Consider the following 20,580-nt stretch of genomic DNA (forward strand, 5'->3'; position numbering starts at 1 on the left):
TTTGACATTTAAGGTTTCGGTTTAGGGTTCTTCTAAGCATGCTGTTTTTTTTAGCCGGTCAAAACAGAAATACTTTTATCGGCAGGTGGTGGGGAACACAACCAAACATCAAGGAAAATAAATGTTTTGCACAAACTAAAAAGAATAATACAAAATACCCTTTGAATTTTACAACATCTCATTAATGTTAATATAAGTCATAATTTGCCCCAAAAATGTTTTCATATTTGCCATTAATTTTAAAATACACCATTTCTTTATATCTTACAGTGTACACTCACAGGATTAAAAGGTCAAGAAAGAGAAAACTAATTCAATGATAAATAAAATAAGATAAAATTGGACTTTATTCATCCCACATCGGGAAATTCAGTAATGGGAGGATCATCAACATATCACTTATACAGCGGTGATGTTGGTTCATATATATATATATATATATTAGGGCTGTCAAAATTAACACGTTAACTTGAACAAATCCATCAGCATGATTGATCTGATTAGTCGACAGCTGGACCTACCGCCGTGCAAACGGGCAGTTGATCAGGTATTAACAGTCAGAAGATGCCCAGCAGCACGATTGCCCTTTCCATGCGAAATTTGAGTACAAAACAACTCAAGACGGAAACAGTCGATCACATAAAGTATCACAATCTGCAGGAAGGAGTTTTCTTTTTCCCAAAACACCTCCAGCTAAAAACATCACTGTGGCAGTGATGCATTCCATCATTGGGTTCACCCACAGAGCTACGGAGTCAGAGGTTCCAATCACCATTCTTTTATTACATAAACTAAACTCAAACAAAACTAAACACCAGACAAACACAGCTCCTCCTTCAGGCTCCGTCCAGTGTCTGTGTCTCCTCCGCCTGTCACTCGGTGTCTCTTGGCGGCTCCTCCTTTATGGGCAGAGAGGTGATTAAGCACCTGATGTGAATCAGGTGCGCTGCCTCACCTCTCTGCCATATACCCCCACCGCCAGATTTAGGCATCCGGCCAAACCAACTCCCCCTCGGAGGGGGTGGGGTGGGACAACGGGAGGCAGCACTATTCAGAAGGCTGGTTACAGGGGCGGCCCCGGAGCCACAGGCCCCCCTGGGGGATGGGATGGAGCCAGCTGTGGTCGCTGGGCTTGCTCGCCCTTTCCACGCCTCCACCCTCATGGACTCGGCCTTTGCTTCTGCCCTCTGGCTTGACTCCGCCTTCCTGGACTCGGCTCTGCCTCCGCCCTCTGGTTCGACTCTGCCCTCCTGGACTCGGCTGTCGCTGGGTTGGTCGCTGCAACCCCCGCCTTCGTTGCTGCTCGGTTCTCCTCCCTCCAGAGACAATCTGCCGACACGCTGCCGCCGCCATTCCGGCGAGCCTCATGTGGAGCCCCAGAGCGCCGTCCTCCTCCACGGCGCAGGGATTGGGCCCGGCGCGCTCGGTGCTGAAGAACATATTAACATGAATACGTATTTGAAAAAGAAAGTTTTTTCATTAACATGAACTGTTAAAGATGTTTAACAATCACGTTGAGTGCACATAAATTCCCTTCTTTCTGTTTGCTCATTAAAAAATGAAATGTGATTAATATAGATTAAAAATAAATGACGTTTAATCATGATTAATCAAATTAAATCCAAAAAAACTTTATATATATATATATATATATGTCACTGTCACTGACCTTCACATAGCCATTCATATCACCATGTGGTACTTTTCCAACCTCGTCATCAAATGTGTAATTTCAGTCACCAGCAGTACCTCATGCAGACACTTCCTCTCCACCTCCCTCTGAATTAAAGTGTAATCCGTTGGCTGGAGGTCCAGCCACAGCCTGTACTTTCTCAGCACAGACGGCAGGATCAGAGAGGAAGAGAGAAAAGGAAGGGATGGAAGGAGGGATGGGGGGAGGGAGTGAGTGAGGGATGGAGAAGGTGGGTGTCAAGTGAGGGGGAGAGTGAGGAGAGGTTAATAATAAGAGCTGCGAGCGAGGAGGAGTGGGGCTTGGAGAGGCTTTAGGGGCTTGGGCTCATTGCTCGCACCGTGACGCCAGGAGGTTAAGACTGTACAATCAAAGCACCCCCCCCCCCCCCCCCACACACACACACACACACACACACACACACGGTGCTGGTACTGTCTCCCACCCGGGACTCCACCCCCCCCCTCTCCTCACACTCCACAGCGACCGGCCCGGATTGACCTCGGGAACAATTCCTCTCGCTCTCTAACCAAATACATTTCTCGTTTTGTTCATCCCCGCCCCCAAGCCAGCTCCTGTCCCCTGAAGCAGCAAGGCCCAGTTTGATTTGCCTATAAATCCCGGTTATGGAGCGTGGAAGTGACTTGATCCCATTATTCTCCTCGTATGAGAGTGACCAGAGGTGATTCAGAATGAAATTGTGACAGTCAGGGGTGTCCTCAGAGATGCCACGACAGTAAAATGGTGACTTCTTTTTTTCTTTAAAATATTAATGACATGTTATCTATAAAGAAAATACTGTATTCCAAGTAAAACGAGGGATTAAACACATGTGACAGTCATCTTTTGAAAACCAGAGGGGAACCGCCTGTCTCATTTCTTCCACTGGGTGTAATCGCAATGCGAAAGTGTTAAAGATCTGCTGTTTTTTCACGCTGATAAAGGTTGGAAAATATTTTTCGGGTTGCGCAACTGTGAAAAATGGCAATTACAGTGACTGATTTAAATCAAAGTGATGATCAAATCATTTGTGTTTGCCGCGATACACAAATACAATAGATGCTATCACAACCAGCAAAGTCCCAGTGTGTGTAATTTGAGTGAGATTGTAGGATTTCTTAAATGACTGATAGAATGATAGTAAACAGAATGCTTTGCTGGGTCTTTATGATAGGGTACGACTGCTGCCAGGCACTTATATCTAACATCTCACACAGACTTTTAGTTTAAAATTGTAGCTTATTCAACTCACATTTTTAAGTTGCATCTTTGCGAAGACGAGTAAATCTCTATGCTGTGGGACTCATGATGTTTGACTTAAAAAGCAGATTCTTATGTATAACCAATGAGGAACTTCCAGCAGGATACAATTCACAATCTGGACACGCTCAACTAATTTGTCTTCATAACGGCCGTGGTGTAGTTGTACTGTAGAAGCGTTTCAGAAAAGTGGCATTTTCCACCTTCCACACAGAGCCAGAGCGTTTTGAAAAAGTTGTGTTTTTTCGGTGACTCTGAGTGCAAAGTCGTTGAAACGCACAACCAAAATGCAATAAAAAGTTTTGTGTTTTTATTTGAGATTGTTGTTGCCTAAGCAGAGCTCTGGACTCTGAGGGTCTGCCTGTACTGGTTGGGGTTGGGGATCCTGCAGGAAGGTACAGAGAGGGAGGAGAGAGCAAAGACTACAGGAGAGAAAAGACATGATGTCAGTTTCCTGTAATGGTGACGTCTGAATTTATTAGTTAAAAAGGAGGACAAGGTCATCATTTTTAGATGAAAGATTGTGAGTTTGTCTGTGTTCAGCCCTGAACACGTCACATGTGTTTCACTGCATCATCACTGCCAGTTCGAGTCCAACCCGGGATCGAGTTTACAGATTGTCCAGGTTGAGTTTGAAATAGTCACTTTAAATTGCCCCGATTCATGAATTTGACTTTTCTAGACATTTTTGTGGTTTTCTGTGCAGGTAGTATTTACCTTAGCTCAAAATCAAATTGCATCTGCTGGATAAAATGGTTCAAAAGATTGATAGAATTTCCTATTGGGTATTTATCTGAGGGAAAACAAAGCATGCAAAAGGAGGACATGCTATTACTAGACGGAGGGCTAAAGAGCTCATCAGTTCATTCTGCTCATAACGTATATAAAATATAGATGACTATGCACAGTGGCCCAGGGTGAAGCGTAGTGACATGGAGGTAACGTTAAATGCTTCATATACATTTGGTTATTCTAAGAAGGGACTTGGCCCACTCTCCATTATGGTCCAAGCTTCAAAATGTCCGGCACCTAAAATCCTTGTCGTGAAAGTTGATGGGATGTTTCATTACACAATTCTCTGCAAAATGAGCACTTGCATTTTTTTACACCCTCCATTTGTGGAGTTGACTTTCCGACACCGTACATTCCGAACCAGTCAAGTTAAGTTTCTCCAACGAGTATTACACCCAGCAGGCATCCAGACCGCCACGATTCACCTTGAAAAAGTTCCGGAGGACAAACTTTCATTAACACGTAGCTCCGACTGTCACCTTGACTCAAACCGCTGTTGAAGTCGTCGGGAATATTATTGGTGACACTGTCAGAAACAGTTCATACCGAGTTGTCATAACAAAGGCGTCCTCAGCAGTGTCAGCTCCGCCTCGAAACTCACGTAATTGTTCAAATGACACTGGATGTCGTAAACATTCATAAACACTCCTTCATGTCCGTGACAGGTGTCATTTCATGGTTATGACATTGTCACATCATTCCTATTGTCACTGTCAGATCAATGTCAAAGAGCACGAGAACCAAAATAAAACATTACGTAAAAACCTCGAGTCGCCCATGTGACACGAAAACAACTAAAACTGTTCTGAGTTTTTCACAGTGCAGAAATAAATTGGTCTTAACCGCTCGGCTGGTTTTAAATCAGCAAAAAGATCAACACATATGTGCAATTTGGTCAAAAACAAGCTTCATTCAGCACCGTTATTCAACATCTCGTCTTATCGGGTCTAGTAATATTTACACCGATCACAAAATAAATTGGTCTTGTTTCAAATTAGCAATAAATGCTGCAGCATGGTGTTGTTGTGTGTTTGACATTGACATTAGAGAAAGACGTGAAATCGACGGGCGCTCTTCCTGTCACACGCCACTTGACCTGTTTCTTCTTGTGCTGCAGCCTTTAGACTACGAGACCCGGAGAGCGTACACCCTGAAAGTGGAAGCCACCAACCTCCGCTCGGAGCCCGGCATCGGAGGACCGTTCAAGGACACGGCCACCGTGAAGATCGTGGTGGAGGACTCCGACGAGCCTCCCGTGTTCTCCAAACCCGTGTACTCGCTGGAGGTCAACGAGAACGCCCCCATCAACACGGTCATCGGGACGGTCGCCGCCAGGGATCCCGATTCCACTACGAGTCAAGTCAGGTAACAGGCAACACCCTTCTTACTTCGTTATTGGTTTGCCAACCAGAAGGAGGTGATTTTTTGAATTTCTTTATTTTAAAAACCTCTTTAGCTGAGCTTTGCGGAGTGATGGAGGTAAGAGGTTAACGAGTCAGCTCCTCCAGACTTTAATGACGTGTTTTATTAAAAGGGTTGACACTAAGGCATGCAATTAAATCTCTTCCTGTGCCTGACCTTTGGAGACGGTGGTAGCATCTTCAGCAATGAGGAAGTGACTCAATGATCATTCTCATTTTCACTGATGTACGAAAAAGAAAAAGAAAAAAAAAAAAGAGTTGAAGGCAGCACAACTTTCATGGTATGACCAGAGCTGCTATACGCTCTCCTCTTGTGTGACTTATTCTTAGAAATACCACAAGGGCACCTTGAGGAGAGGTTATAAAGGCAATTTCTCTCCCTCCATCTTGGCATTTCATTAATTCTCCAGTGACTTGCTGACCGCATTCCCGCGACAACACTCAACAGGTTGTGTGTAATTGCATTGCGAACAGAGAGCAGACTGGGTTACATAGATTGGCTGAGGCTGTAGAGCAAGGCCAGTTCCTTCCTCCACTTTCTCCTTCCTTTCCTGGCACCATCTTCATGTTTAGTGATGAGATTGCCAGGAGGGATCGAGCCTTGAGGTTGCATGGTGTCCCTGCACCGCTAACGCAGCCAGCCACGGGTCTGATTAACTAAGATCCTGGGTGAAATATGCAAAAGATTTTATATATATATATATATATATATATATATATATATATATATATATATATATCTATATATATATATATATATATATATATATAATGTATATGAGTGACACCATAAGTGACATGACATGCAAACAAGAGTATTTAAATTAAGGTTTTCCACACAAATGGAATATATCAGGGGTGTCAAATGCATTTTAGTTCAGGAGCTACATTTCATCTTTAGTGGTCCAGACTGGTAAAGTAATGCCATAATAGACTTTAAATTTAAACTTTAAAGTTGATCTTTGTTGGGGTGCAGAGTATACCTGATGGAAATGTCTATATATTCACGAAACCAATTACTACTGAAAGTGACTATAATCTAAATTGTAAAGCCATTTTAAATGAAAACTTCTGGTACAAGATACTGTCAAATGTCTAACAATCTTCTCCTGCAGCTGTTGCATTCCGGGTGTTTTTACGAACTCCCCTTGATAGCACAGCTTTGAGGCTATTTTGATTGCGGTATCACTGATATCTCAGCTCGGGTCTCAGTGTTGTGTTTTGTCCAACACACTGAAGACATTTGCTTCACGAAATAAAAGAAAAATCACTTTTGTACAATTTGCTCAGTGGTTTGGCTGGATTGAAGTCTCTTGCAGGCCAGTTTTGGCCCACGACCCTTATGTTTGACACTCTTGCATTCGATCCCGTTCACACAACAACAACACAGGCACACAATGAAATTTTGACACCACTGAATTAGACATGAATTTAATACATAAATGTGAATTTCACAAACTAAAAATGCTGTAGTGAATATGATGTGTCAAAGTCAAAAAGCAGACGAGATTAAGACAAGATTTTGAGTCCTAAAGAGATTCAAGACAAGATAAAATCTGTAAATACAAGTTATATAGAGCAAGCTGAGGAAACGTCTCTCACAACAATCACAGCAGGATCTCTGTCTCAATCTCGCAATCATGAACAAAGGCAGACGTTTTGTATCTGGAAAATACAAATAATCTATATTCATGAAATTGAACCCAGTTAATGGATAGTGTGTTATTTCGTGAGGCCCCGGAGCATCCGGTCAGCACACCTATCCCACATGTGTTGGCTTGAATCCGTCTTCATACATCGATCAAGGCGTGTTCCACCTTCATGTGAGCATTTTGTGTTGGTCTGCCGCCTCCACAGCGGCTCCGTGATCAGCTTGGAAATGAGCGATTTCTCCTGTAACCTCTTAAGTGTATGAAAGTCTGCTTTATTATTACATTTAATCAGAGCATAATGGCATATTCTTGAATCGGGTGCATTATTAATGGTGAGATGGGTTGGGGTTTTTTTTTCGTCCTGTGGCTCGGAATTGAAAGACAAAGTGAGTAAATAATGAATGAGTGCGGCTGCAGATGGCAGCACCCTGCTGACATGATCTCGACGCCCATTTGCTGCCACCGATCCGTCCAGTTATCAACATCCTGTCCAGGCACCGCGGAGCGAGTGCCGTCTTTATTCACCAGGTCACTCTCTCTAATTTCTCTGATTCAAAGTCATTACAAGGCACACTCATTGTTAAGCTTTTAATCAGCACTTTTCACTTTTTTTTTTTAATCATTCTGTGAAGACGTTTTTTTTGCTCTGGATTGTTTCTGAAGAGCAATAGACTGTCAGGCAAAACAAAACAAAAAGTCATATTCAGTTAAAGAAACAGAATAGTCTTTTCAAAATCTCTTCAAAAGCTGCAAGATCCGTTTTCTATTCTCTTAGAGACGGCAGGATAACGACGTTCAAACATTTGCAGGCTCCGGTAAAACCAGTCATCATCAACACAAAAAATAAGAATTACTTTTACTGAGATTTTTATTCAAAGTTAGCCTCCGCACTCGTCTTCAGGATGATCTATGGCAAATATATATTAACAAATCTTTTCATTGCAGTTTGAGTTTACCTGTTGTCTGCTTGTTTATCTGTCAGTTGCTTTAAGCTCTGATAATACTATATATAAGACAATATAATCTATGATAAAATACTATCTATAAAAATGCTTATAAAGTTCATTCAAACGATTCTAATCAAACCACGTGTTCAAACAACATAAAAGATGCAGAACTAAAGGAGACTGTTTAGCGATGAACAATGAAAACAGAGAAAAAACAATATTATTAATATAAATAATTTCATATGAAAGTGAAAAGGGATTGAAATATATATATTTTTTATTCTGTTTGTTATCATAATGGTTGTTTTAACCTTTGGTTGGATCTATTCATTCTTCATTTTATTCTTTCACTCATTCTTTGTTTCAAAGGGACAATAGTTGATGTGGCACAAATGAGTCACAGATTTTCAGAAAAAGAACACAGGACAAGTGCTCACTGCATCACCTTGTGGTACAAAGTGGTATTACAAGACATATCAAGCTAGTTAACTTGTTATCAGCTGCTATATCATGATGATTTTTTATAAAATTGTTTTTGACCAAAAATATAAATAATATGTTTTTCAACCTTAGTCTTTCACGTCTGGAAAAATAAAGCCATGTTTTTAATTCCAGGTGATAACGAACATAGAAAACAGGACTGAAGGCAGGTTTTTAGCTTCCTTCCCTTCAGTTTTTTTTAATTTAGTTTTTTTAACACTATTCACAGAATTGTTGTAACTGATTCAATAATGCCATTTATATATATTGTATAATATTTTATCTAAGAATAGTGAAAAGGGATTGGAATATGTGATCCATTTTTTTATTTAACCTTTGATTTGAAATATTCATTCATTTATTTATCCATTCATTCGTTCTTTAAAAGGTACAATATGTGCAAGTTAAATTGGTCATATCATCCAGCTTTTCAACTAATTCACATGATCTCGTTAGTCCAAAAGCGTTGTATTCAAAGTTTATTGTCCCAAATCCAGCTTTTCCTTGATTTTCCTCCATTTGAATATTGGATCATAGGAGCTGCATTCAGAATCTACTGTCTGTGTGAGCTGGACTGGCTCCACCCACACATGCCCATGTTGGGAAGAGGAGGAAGTACTTCCTCTCATGGTGCCATGTGCCAGAGCAGAGCTGCCTTATTGTGGGAGGGTCAAAGGGAGGGCCTACCTTGATTGGGATTGGCTTAACCCCCGATGACACTATATATGGTTTGAGTTCTGATTGGCTCGTTGGAGCAACACACTTTTTTAAAACTGAAACAAGCCAGGGAGAGAGAGGACAGACTTTCCTCTCTTCTGGGGCATCATTCCAGGTATGAGGGCGATTATTTCTGTTGGAAAACCATTAAAAAGTGAATTTTGCATAATATGACCCCTTTTAGGAAGATTCTAGTGCACTTTGTGGCAATTTTTAAGAAATAGAACACAGGACAAGTACATACTGCACCACCTTGTAGTAAAAAGTGGCATAAGCTAGCTTGTTAATGTCTCTGCTACATGATGACCTTTCATTGTTGGTTTCTTTTTTTGTCAAAATGTATATTATTTGTATGGTTTTCAACCTCAGTTTTGCTTAGTATTCCTGGCGAAAGTGAAAAGTTTTCCACCTCCTTCCCTTCTCTCTTTTTTTCTCCTCTCTTGTCCGGGAGGACAACCGGTTCCCGAGGAGATGGCCGAAGGTGGAGCAGCTCTCGACCAGCAGCAGCAGTAATAGCAACATTAGAGCTAGCGCCCTCCTGCCACCATCTGAACGAGTTCTCCAGTCCTCCCCTCTGATTACAATCGCTCGCCGTCTTAATCCTCCCAGCGCCCTTCTCCATGCCGAACCAGCCCGAGCCCCGGAGCACTTGGGGGGCTGAGTGCTCTGGTGGGCTGCCATGTCCTCTGCACTCAGGAGACAAACAAGCCCTCAGCTGTACTTAATGCATCCAGCCAATACCATTTCAGGTGCACTCCATGAAACACTCCCTCGGTGTTGCTCCTCTCTGGAGCCGCTGCCTCTGTCGTTTTCTACCTGACTGATCACAAATAAAAAGCTCTGTGACATCTGGCACTCACCGAGGTTGTCTGACACGAGCTGCTGGATTTCACAGACGGGCTTTCGGTCTAAAAAATATTGATACTGTGACGCGCATTGCCAAAATCTGCTTTGGATTTGAGAGCAGTTTGGTTTCCATGCTTGTTTTTCTCTTTCATTTTTTTGAGGGGAATTGCAGGGACATAATGGAATTCTGTAGAACGAGTTTCTTTCTGCAGGCTCTGCTGTGTTGTTACGGCACAGCTGACAGCTGACATGTTGCATATGGTAATACAAGCAGTCAAGTACAGGGGATGGGTTTGAAACGAATGGAAATTTAATGTCAGTTAGGCCGGCACCTCCTTTTTCCTCAGGGACTTCTCCCTTTCCCCCCTTCCTTCTCACAGTTGTTTTTGATGTTTTGTTATTTAAAGTATAGATTAGTAGCGACTGCATAAAAAAAAAAATCACCTTCCCCGCAACGGCGCCAGGCAGCACACCTGAAGAAAACAGCGTTCAAAACACAAACGTTCATGAGGGAGAAGAGAGAGAGAGTCGGTACATCTGCGACGCTCCCCCTAGAATTACTGACCTAATAACCAACGGGAGTGTCACAGGTGTTCTGGACTCTGAGGGAAAGAAAAAAGAAAGTAGAATGTTTTGATCTTTTCGCCTCGTTCTCTGAACGTTGAACAGACACAGTCACACACACAGATACAGAAAGCTCCGACGACACAGCTGCACATTTTTTACACTTTGCAGTTGAACATTAACATATTTTTCTGGATTTTGAGTTGCATCTCAGTGTGGGCTGTACCTCTCAAAATATGTGCTTGAAGAGAAAAAACAAACATAAATATAAATCTCACTAATATATAAAAGATTAACTGATAATCCTGGTCCAGCCGCTGCTATTCCAGAACCTTCTGTGAATTTGTTCCTCAGCCCTGGCTGCTGTACTTTCAGCCCACGGTTAGCATTGGAAGTTGTACTGTAGCAGCTTTCTAGTGTCACACAGTGACATCTAGTGGTTCCACATGGTATATACTGATATATTTTGATATATTTAGGTTGCTTCTTAATATAAGTCACATGACCAGACAAACTACTTGAAAAGATATGACTTATAGTCTGGGAAACGCGGTAAAATGCTGTATAAATCTCCTTAGCTGTTGTGAGGAAACTACCGTATTTCCTAGACTATAAGTCATATCTAGAAAAAATGCATCGTGAAGAAGAAAATAACATAAGTCACACATGAACATTTTTCCTGTTAATAAACATATCGCAAGACATTTTTTAATTCTATTTTAGTATTTGTTTATATTATTTATTCATATGATTGGTATAATTAAACATTGATATTATAAACTAATAGTATTTAATTGGCATTTTTTTGGAACAACATTTTGTAAAAAAAAAATAATCAATACATGTTTATACATACGCAGTCACACATACAATCCATTAATGCATCAACCTTTAAGTTTTACCTTGTTTTTCTGTGCAACTTCCTGGCAGTGAAGCTCCCCATTATGTATCACTGAACTGTGTAACCATGTTAGATACAATCAGTGAAATGTGATCAATAGGAAAATGCCACCGGTCCCAACAAAATAAAAATGGAAATCATTCCATTTGATTTAATTAAGGCCCAACATTTTATAGCTGAAATGCACATAAAAACTTTATTCAAGCATAAAAACATGCTGAGATGGCACTTCATATAACTCAATGCTCACATTCAAGACATTATAGAGTATTCACTGTTTGAACTCCTAACTTTGAAGACGAGTCACTTTTTACAGTCTTTGGGTGTTTTTATCTTTGTGTCAAACTTCAGGAAAATAGAGGGATAACTAGTTGATTACAGTGTCATAGCCGGAGGCAGCACGTAGCACAACGCTTGTTCTGGTTGAGCAACCACAGAATATGTTACAAACGACTGTAGTCTAACGTTTGGTTTGGTTTACATTTTATATTGTGGACATTTATAAATAAAGTATAACAAAGGCCTGGAAAGTACTTCATACTCACTCGATTACATTTCAAGCCCTGCAGTCAAACCCAATCAAAAACAAGTCTTCTTAATAAGCTCCATTTGGATTTTATTCATAATAGGGATACAATTTTGAATCATTTTTATTAATATTTTATGAGAAAACATTTTTTTTTCTTGATTCGAGTTTTTAGTCACATTTTCCCATACGTGGGGCCCGAGGCCAGATTTGACTGTTTACACTGCCCGCCTCCTTCGGGGATACATACACTTACAAAAGAAATCTAATACCTTTTTACCATCGTCTTTGATTTATAAGGATGTGTAAATAAATACAAACACATTTAATACAATAAAAAAAACCTTACCACAAAATATAAATCATATAGATAAGTGACTGAATAATACTATTGATAGTATGAAATTATGAATAAAATTATCAATATCAAACAATTTGAATAACTACGCTGTTGTCTCTACATTTACACTATCCAGAAACTAATCAAAATAACTAAATACGAAATAGTTTATTTAGTATTATCACGTGTAGTAATGTTATTTAGGCATTGCTTTACATTTGAAACAATGTGAATTTTTCCATTTTAAGACTTGAAAGTATGAATTAGTTTTGATTTCAATACATTGAGGTGATTTATTTCCTGAATTTGTGGACACTGTGCCCTGAGCCTTTGTCAATATTATTATGGACCAAGAGGCTACCGGTATTAAATAATGTCTTCTGTGATTTAACTAAAGGTTCTTTATTTGATTTCAGAATTTTTGCAAATGAATTGTACTCATCAGCACGCTCCTTTCTCATTTGAATGCACAGTACATGGAAACATAACTTATTGCAGTTCAATCAGTCTCCTGAGATTATGTAGTTTGGCCATATTTATATATTTACTGTTTGACTGTGTAGTTTTGGAGCACTTGCACCAAGTTTCTTTTGTTAAACAATATAAAAGAAGAAAAGAAAAGAAATCCTTTATTAATCCCAGTTGGAAATGATTTGAATCTACATCGATGCTTTTGATTCTAATCAGTTTATCCATAACAACCATTTTCAGATATTTGAACCTTTGTGTTTTATTAACAATAATTATGTATATTTTGATGTCGGGCTCAGTGTGATATGGAGTCTGTGGTGGACGGTAGGTGAATGATTTGATAATTATAGGGTGGCATTTGTTATTGTTTTCCCCTCTGTGTATTTTAACCGTAATGTTAGAGGAATGAATGAGTCATTGAGACTCTCCTCTCTTTCCCCTGGAAAAGAAAAATCACTGGGTAGTTAGCATGAGCAATGGTAGCCGCCCCGCTAAAGACACTGCAGACTGCCACCCACAGACACTCCAGCGGGGGACATGTCCCGGACATACTGTTTGATAGACAGGCGATCTGTGAGCGACGCAGCGCGCAGATCCATAACAGAAACAGAAACAAGATGAACAATCTCGCTGATTACAGCTTATAGTTATCTCTGTCTACACACCCGACGGCTCGTGCCCCGCTGACGCATTCTGATTAGCGCATTATGTTTGTTTGACGCTGCGGCCGCGCCGCGCCGGTTAGCAGGAGGAGTGACTGCGCAGTAAAATATTTGGCACAAACAGGCTTGGATGTGATGTTTAACTGCTGCACCGAGGTCAGCCCAATGCCAGTCAACGGCTCGGGGAAGATAAAGCAGCGACGCCCTCCTCCATCCTCACATTTTGCTTTTAATTCTTTTCACATCACGTTGTCAGCTTGAGTGACAGGTGGCAGAACATTTCAGGGTCTGTCTCCTCGCTTCCACGTGAGGCTGTCAGAGTCTGCCTGGGATCCACTCAGTCTGCAGGAGAGAGCCTGCTCCCAGGTGGTTTGCTGCTGTCTGCCTGTCTTGAAAGTGCTCTGCGTCTGCAGGGCAACAGAGAGAAGGAGAGGGTGGGTGGAGGGTGGAGGAGCTTCTTTTTTTGGGGGGGAAGTGGGGTGAGGGTGGGGGGGGGGGGGGGGGGTTCCTCATGGACCTCTCCCAGGCCGCCGTCTACAGGATTTTACACCATTTCATCTCAAAAATGGAAATGTCACGGCTCGGTACATCTCCCCAACAATTGGAATCTGGGCCAGTGGTTTATTTATTTCATTCCCCGCCATTCTTCAATAAGCAGCGCCCTCCTTTCACATAAATAGTTGTTGTGAATTTGGTTTTGGCATTTCCCTTCCCGCCTCCTCCCTCATTTCTTCCACCTCTTGCACAAATACCACAGGGCTCCGGGCAACAGGTCGGCATGGACAAGGCCGAGCAGCGGGGTGAGGAGAGCGTGGGGGTGGGGGGTGGGGTGGTTATGTGGGGCAAGTTTTTTTTTTTCTCCTCTGAGAGTTGGATAGGAGAGGGGAAGTGGATTAGAATGAAAAAGAAAAAAACTCAAACTATTTTCTCAATGTTTGGGGTGGGGGGGTGGGGGGACAGCGGCATTTTGTCCTGTGGGGACGGAAACACTCGTGCGTTTCACGGTGTAATGAGCTCAGGTGAGTCACGGCGGCCGGCAGGACGTTTCCCTGAAACCCAGAGACGAGTCGTCCTCATCGAGTCTCCCTCCGTCTGGTTTTGTGTGGGCTCGTCCCAAGAACTGGCGCCGGGCACACTGCGACATGAAAGAGCGATTTCACAGCTTCGAGTGGTGTCGGAAAATTCTCTTTTATGTGCATTCCAATTTCATAGCCACTGCTTTGCTTTTTATTCTTCGTCCTTTTTATTTTCTGGAGAGTCTCCTGTGCTGCCGCTGTGTTTTTAAGACTGCATGAGGCTGCAGGACTCACAGTGTCACAGGCGGGGTCACTGAGGAGCGCCATCGTCTGACAAACGGAGCCTTTGAAGGGTGCCACTTCCCAAAAAAGCTGAGACGCTGTGTAACACGTAAAGAAAAAAAAAAAAAACAAGGGCAAACCAGTTAAACCGGATGTGTAATTGAAAAACAAGTATTATGTTGGAGGAAAAATAAGGCCAGATTGAATTTATCAGTATTGGAGGAGGACTGGGGCAGAAGCAATGTGGAAAATTCTGGAAACAGAAAGTGATGAATTTTGAAAATGAAGCAAAAATGTAAAAATGATGTGTCTGTTTTGCTGTGAGGCTGTATCAAGCCTGTGAATTGGCAGGTTTTGAGCATAAAGCCCCGTTTTTATTGATGCTTTTGAGCAAAAACATGGAACATTTGGCTGCTGGTTTATTTGCACTGGGAGTCGCTGGAAATGGTACTTTTTGAAAATGGCTTCCAAAGTGCTCCGTTATGGAAATGTATCGATCTCCTTCTCTGTGTAAATAGAAAACTTTTCTGAAACTTGCGGTGCTGCACACGAGCACTCATCACTCATTCATTGTTTCAGGATGACATCAATCACCGGTAATAAAAATGAGAACTATAGATTGCTTCATGAGGCATTTTGACACGCAAGCAATCTGCTGGAAATGATTTGGTTTCCATTGTGTCGCCCATTGCTGCTCACTGTTGGTGCTTTTGGAGGTGGACAGGGGTCGTGAAACTGTATCGTGAGGTCTCAGACCACCAGCCTTCCGTCCCGCTGTATCCGTGACCCTCAGCCTCCTGCAGCGCGTCGCTGCTTCGCTGCCTTTACTTTCTTCCACCACTTTTGATGGATCGCGACCACAGCAGACCTGGAAACGCTACAGGAGCTGCAGTTTTAAAGACGTCGTCCTGTCAACACGGCCTGCTCTTCTTCCTCACGTGTCCCACGCAATAAGAGCTCGGGCTGAAGAACACGTGGCCAGTTTCTCATCATCGTGACATTCACAAGTGCAAAACCGAGTTTGTAAAAGACTGAATGGAGAATTCATACGTCTCCATGCGTCTTTATTTCCCTGTACAAAGAAGAAAGATGGCATACGTTACCGTTAGTATTACTCTGCAACATTATCACATACAGAATCTGAATATTGTGCAACTTTATGGTTATAATCACATCTTGAAAGACCTGAATAGTTTTGTTAGTAATTAATCATAACACACAAACTAAAACTGATTTTAATTAAAAAGAAAGCTAAACGATTAAGAAACATCACATCTGATGAGATTTCAAAATATTTCAAGATACTATATTTATGTCAGTTTTATTTTCTATTAATTTTTTTACTTAGAAAGTTACATTTATAAGAGTAAAACAAAAGTAGGTGTGAATTATTTCAGTTTGTCTGTAAAATGACAGAGAATATTGATATAAGTTAGAAAAACTTGATTTTCTAAATTGAGGGAGTATTATAAGACATTAGACAAGAGAGTTAAATTATTTGATTCGAATGATGAATTTTAAAAAATGCTAGCGTTGTTGCAAACTGTCCGTACAGCCTCCACATCTAGACGCTACAGGCACCTCCAACAGCCTTGGAGCCTTGGAGATTTCTTAATTTTGTCTGATTAATGTTAAAGAATCCCGAAACCACGGACATCATTCGTCCTCTCCTGTCTACCTGCTGCTGATGTTTATGACGGGTGACGTTATGTAAAACTCCCTGGTTTGTGTCAAAGAGATTTCAGGAGTACTTATGAAAATGAAAAAAAATGAAAACATAGAGACTATACCTTGTTAATTGAATTATGTGAAAATTGTACTTTTATATTGTAATTCCTGACACGACTATTGAGTTTCTTCATTATTCATTTTTTTTAACTGCAGTCGGGGTTTTATTTACTCCGGCCGGGACGTGTTTGTCAGCTCGAGAAGAAAACAGAATCACTGAGTTGGAATCAGACAAGGTGACTTCTACCAGGCAGGTCAGCAGGTCATCTACATTACATCCATTACCACCCCCCCGCTGTGGTTGGAGGGGTGTGTGTGGCACAGTGCTGTCCTAACTCATTAATGCGACGCCTCTGGGAGCTATTGAGTGTTGACAGCTTCCAAACAGGGTTAACAACAGCTCGTCTCTCACCGCGGCTTCACCGGCACTGATGCTCTTTGTTTTCCGCTGCTGATCGGGGGAGGGGTTTATTAACGCCCCCTGCTACTGCTGTGGAGCCTCTAATTATTCCTCGGATGATAATTATTGATTTCCTACTGCTTTTATTGAGCCGATCAACAGGTTTCTCTTGTAAAAGTGCTGGAGCCTCTGAAGGGCTGTTCTGTGACTGACCAGGCGAGACTGTTGCTGTTGCTGCTGCTGCTGCTTCCAAATGTCCTTCAAAGTTAGGGCTTATTCTTTCAAGTTTTTTCCCCCAAAGTTTTTTAACGGTGCACTTGAGAAACAGGTTAATGTCTAAAGCAGTGCAGGGGTCTGCAACCTTTATGAGCAAAATCACACATGAAACATGTTTAACCCTCAAAATACACTTAACACTGCTCTTTAAGTTTACATATAGTGTTCCTATATAGAAAAAAAAGCTGTATTCTATGTTGCTTGAAATTGTTTTACCGACTTTAACTGTTTTTTAGTAGATTTAGCTCTTCCAGCTATTTTGGCTTTTAGTGCTTTGATCATTTCTTCAACCTTTTCTAAGAAACTACCATTTCACCTCTCTAGCTGCTCTACTGTTTAATCTTGTTTTGTTTTTGGTTTTTTTTACGCATTTAGTAATTAGTAATTAATCATTTGACATTTTAGCTGTTTAATCCATTTTAGCTGCTTATGGCCCCGTTGACACGACAATATTTAAAAAGAAAATTTTGTTTTTTGTAGTTTCATTTAAGAAAAGTGTCACATTTATGTGGCAATGTTTTAAAAAGGATGTTTGTTTCCACGAAAACGGCAGAAATGCTGAAAATTATGTAGATTTTATGTTAGGCCACAACTGGTTGCTCTTGTTAGTTTTTGTAATGAAACCACACATGCTCATGCAGCAGAGAAAAATCCACTCTAAACATTAACAATGGGAGAACACAGACATTCTAGTGGACAGACGACCACGTTGGATTGTTCTTACGGTGACTGTCAAAATAAAACGGCCAAGTTCCAGGATAATATGGACTGGGAGTCATGACGCTGTTATTATTATCTACTGAGCATGTGCAGAACAACTATCTACTACTGCTGTGGTGCGCATATGCACTTTTCAGAAAAGAAGCTTTTTACTCTGTTTTTCCGATACTTCATTTAAATTAGATTTTGTTCAAATTTTATTTTGTCCGAGGTTTGGTTGCTGACGTCTCCTTCTGCTTGCAGGTATTTCATTGATCGGCACACGGACATGGAAAGGCAGTTCAACATCAACGCAGATGATGGAAAGATTACGCTGGCCAAGCCGCTGGACAGAGAGACGGACATGTGGCACAACATCACAGTAACCGCCACAGAAGTCAGTAAGTAGATCGTCACCGACAGGAAGTGTGATGTCATGCAGGAAGTGTGTTGTTCTGACAAGAAGTGTGATGTCTTGACAGGAATTGTGATCTTCTGACAGGAAGCGCGATGTTCTGACCAGAAGTGTGATGTCTTGCAGGAAGTGTGATGTCTTAAGAGGAAGTGTGATGTCTTGCAGGAAGTGTGTTGTTCTGACAAGAAGTGTGATGTTTTGACAGGAAGTGTGATGTCTTAAGAGGAAGTGTGATCTCATGACATAAAGTGTGATGTTCTGACAAGAAGAGTGATGTCTTGCAGGAAGTGTGATGTCTTAAGAGGAAGTGTGATGTCCTGACATTAAGTGTGATGTCCTGACATGAAGTGTGATGTTCTGACAAGAAGTGTGATGTCTTGCAGGAAGTATGATGTTCTGACAGGAAGTATGATGTCCTGACAGGAAGTGTGATGTCCCGACAGGAAGTGTGATGTCCCGACAGGAAGTGTGTCTTGACAGGAAGTGTGATGTCTTGAAAGGAAGTATGATGTCCTGCAGGAAGTTTAATGTCTTGACAGGAAGTGTGATGTCCTGACAGGAAGTGTGATGTCTCGGCAGGGAGTGTGATGTCTTGCAGGATGTATGATGTCCTGACAAGAAGTGTGATGTCTTGAAAGGAAGTGTGATGTCTCGGCAGGAAGTGTGATGTCTTGCAGGAAGTGTGATGTCTTGACAGGAAGTGTGATGTCATGACAGGAAGTATGATGTTCCAACAGGAAGTGTGGTGTCCTGACAGGAAGTGTGATGTCCCAACAGGAAGTGTGATGTCTTGACAGGAACCGAGACATCATGCTTCCACTCCAATATTACATGTTAAGATAATGTTTTGTTTAAAAGGAGACTATTTAAAACCCTGCCGATAAAAAGGGAAGAATTAAACTAAATCAGACGACAAGCTACAAGGTTCCTCACCAGATATTTAAATACTGAACGAGATCACTGTAAAGAAAACCAATCCAGCACAGAGTCATACTACTGCTTTCATAACAATCGACAAACTGTCTGACATCTTCTGGGAGATATCACCTTTAACAACCAGATCATTTCTCCTGTAACTTCAGTCAACAAAAACAAACAAAACAAAACAAACAAACAAAAAAATAAAAACCCCTCTTGCCCGAAAAGTTGAAAGCAAAACTACTTATGAACAAACTAAAGCCACAATGAACCTAATTACATTGAGACTTGTGATGAATTTATGAGATTTAAGAACTATAATTATTAACTGTTATGTTATTACAGATTTAGCTCTTCATCCATTTGAACAGTCGTTAACTTCTCGCTCTTTAACCCTGTTTAGCCACTTCTACAAGTTCAGATCAGCTGTTTTAATGATTTTTAGCTTGTTTTTTTAAATCTTGTTTATCCATCATTTTCAACCATTCTAGGGCACGTTTACTGACAACCTTTTCAGGAAAAATGCATCGTTTTTGTGTTTTCTCTTCCGAAAAATTGCACGTTTACACTGCGACATTTTAAAAAACACGCCTGTTTCTACGGAAACGGCAAAAACGGTGAAAGCAATGTCGTTAGCGTGCCAGGCCAGGAGTTCGTGCTTGTTTTTTTGTTTTTTTTAATGAAACGCTGCAGCCCAGTCAAGCCCACAAAAAATGACACCCTTTTAATTCAGAAACATTAAGCGTGATGAGCTGATGCTTCTTTACTGGATCTAAGAGCGCGTTTGTGTCTGCATGAAGACGTGCCTGCAGGAGCCGGTGACCTCTGGTGTCGTCTCAGTGTCTGGACTCTCTGACCTGCCGCATGCGATCCTCGGATCAACGTCGCCGCTTCATAACGTTGGCACTCTTAATCGCCCCGCAAACAATTAGCGTCTGAATCCACAGAGGCATTAAATACGTTAATTTGCTGAGTTTTGATTGAATTAAACAGCTCAGTAGTCAATTTGTGGAAAGTGCAGGAACATTAAGACGTATCAAATAAACAGTTTTAAAGACATGCTCCAGAGTGGATTGCTCCAACGCCAGCATCCATTACAGATTAAAGAACATCTGCGAAGCGTGGAAACTCACTGACTACGTGGAAAAATCTTGCCGGCAGAGCTACAAACAGCTCCGACCATATGTAAGGCTCTATTTGCATACAGATTGTTTCGGGGGGGCTGTATGTTGTGATAAAGCTTAATGTACCCCTTCAAGCTATTGGAAGACAAATTCACACAGCTTGTAACTTTTTTCTCTCTCCTCTGTTTCTGTCTCATCCTCGATCGGTCCTTTTCTTTCCTTAATCAAAGGAAACACACATTAATTGTCAGAAGCAATGAAAGCCCCCCCGATCGCTGTCATAATGTCCTGGCCATGCAGTGCGGCTAAAAACCCGGTGGAGGAGCTGAACGTCGCCGTTGATAAGCCGCCGGTCTCGTCACGTCGTGGCAGCGCCTTTTGGCGAAGTAGCTGCAGCTGGAGATAGTCGTTGCTCCGAACAGGAATTTACCAGAATGTGGCAGTTTTTATTTC

General features: G+C 41.4%; 1 protein-coding gene across 2 annotated transcripts in view; it reads left to right on the forward strand.

Moving 5' to 3' along the window:
* The window catches only part of cdh8 (cadherin 8), a 153,382-nt gene that overhangs the window by 123,316 nt on the left and 9,486 nt on the right, over positions 1-20,580 (forward strand). For both annotated transcript variants that reach the window (XM_080488677.1, XM_080488678.1), the window contains exons 6-7: positions 4,860-5,107; positions 17,935-18,071. In XM_080488677.1, the coding sequence (XP_080344803.1) occupies positions 4,860-5,107; positions 17,935-18,071 (385 nt within the window). The remainder of the gene's footprint in view (positions 1-4,859; positions 5,108-17,934; positions 18,072-20,580) is intronic.

This window comes from Lipophrys pholis, assembly GCF_963383615.2.
Source record: "Lipophrys pholis genome assembly, chromosome: 2".
Taxonomy (NCBI): domain Eukaryota; kingdom Metazoa; phylum Chordata; class Actinopteri; order Blenniiformes; family Blenniidae; genus Lipophrys; species Lipophrys pholis.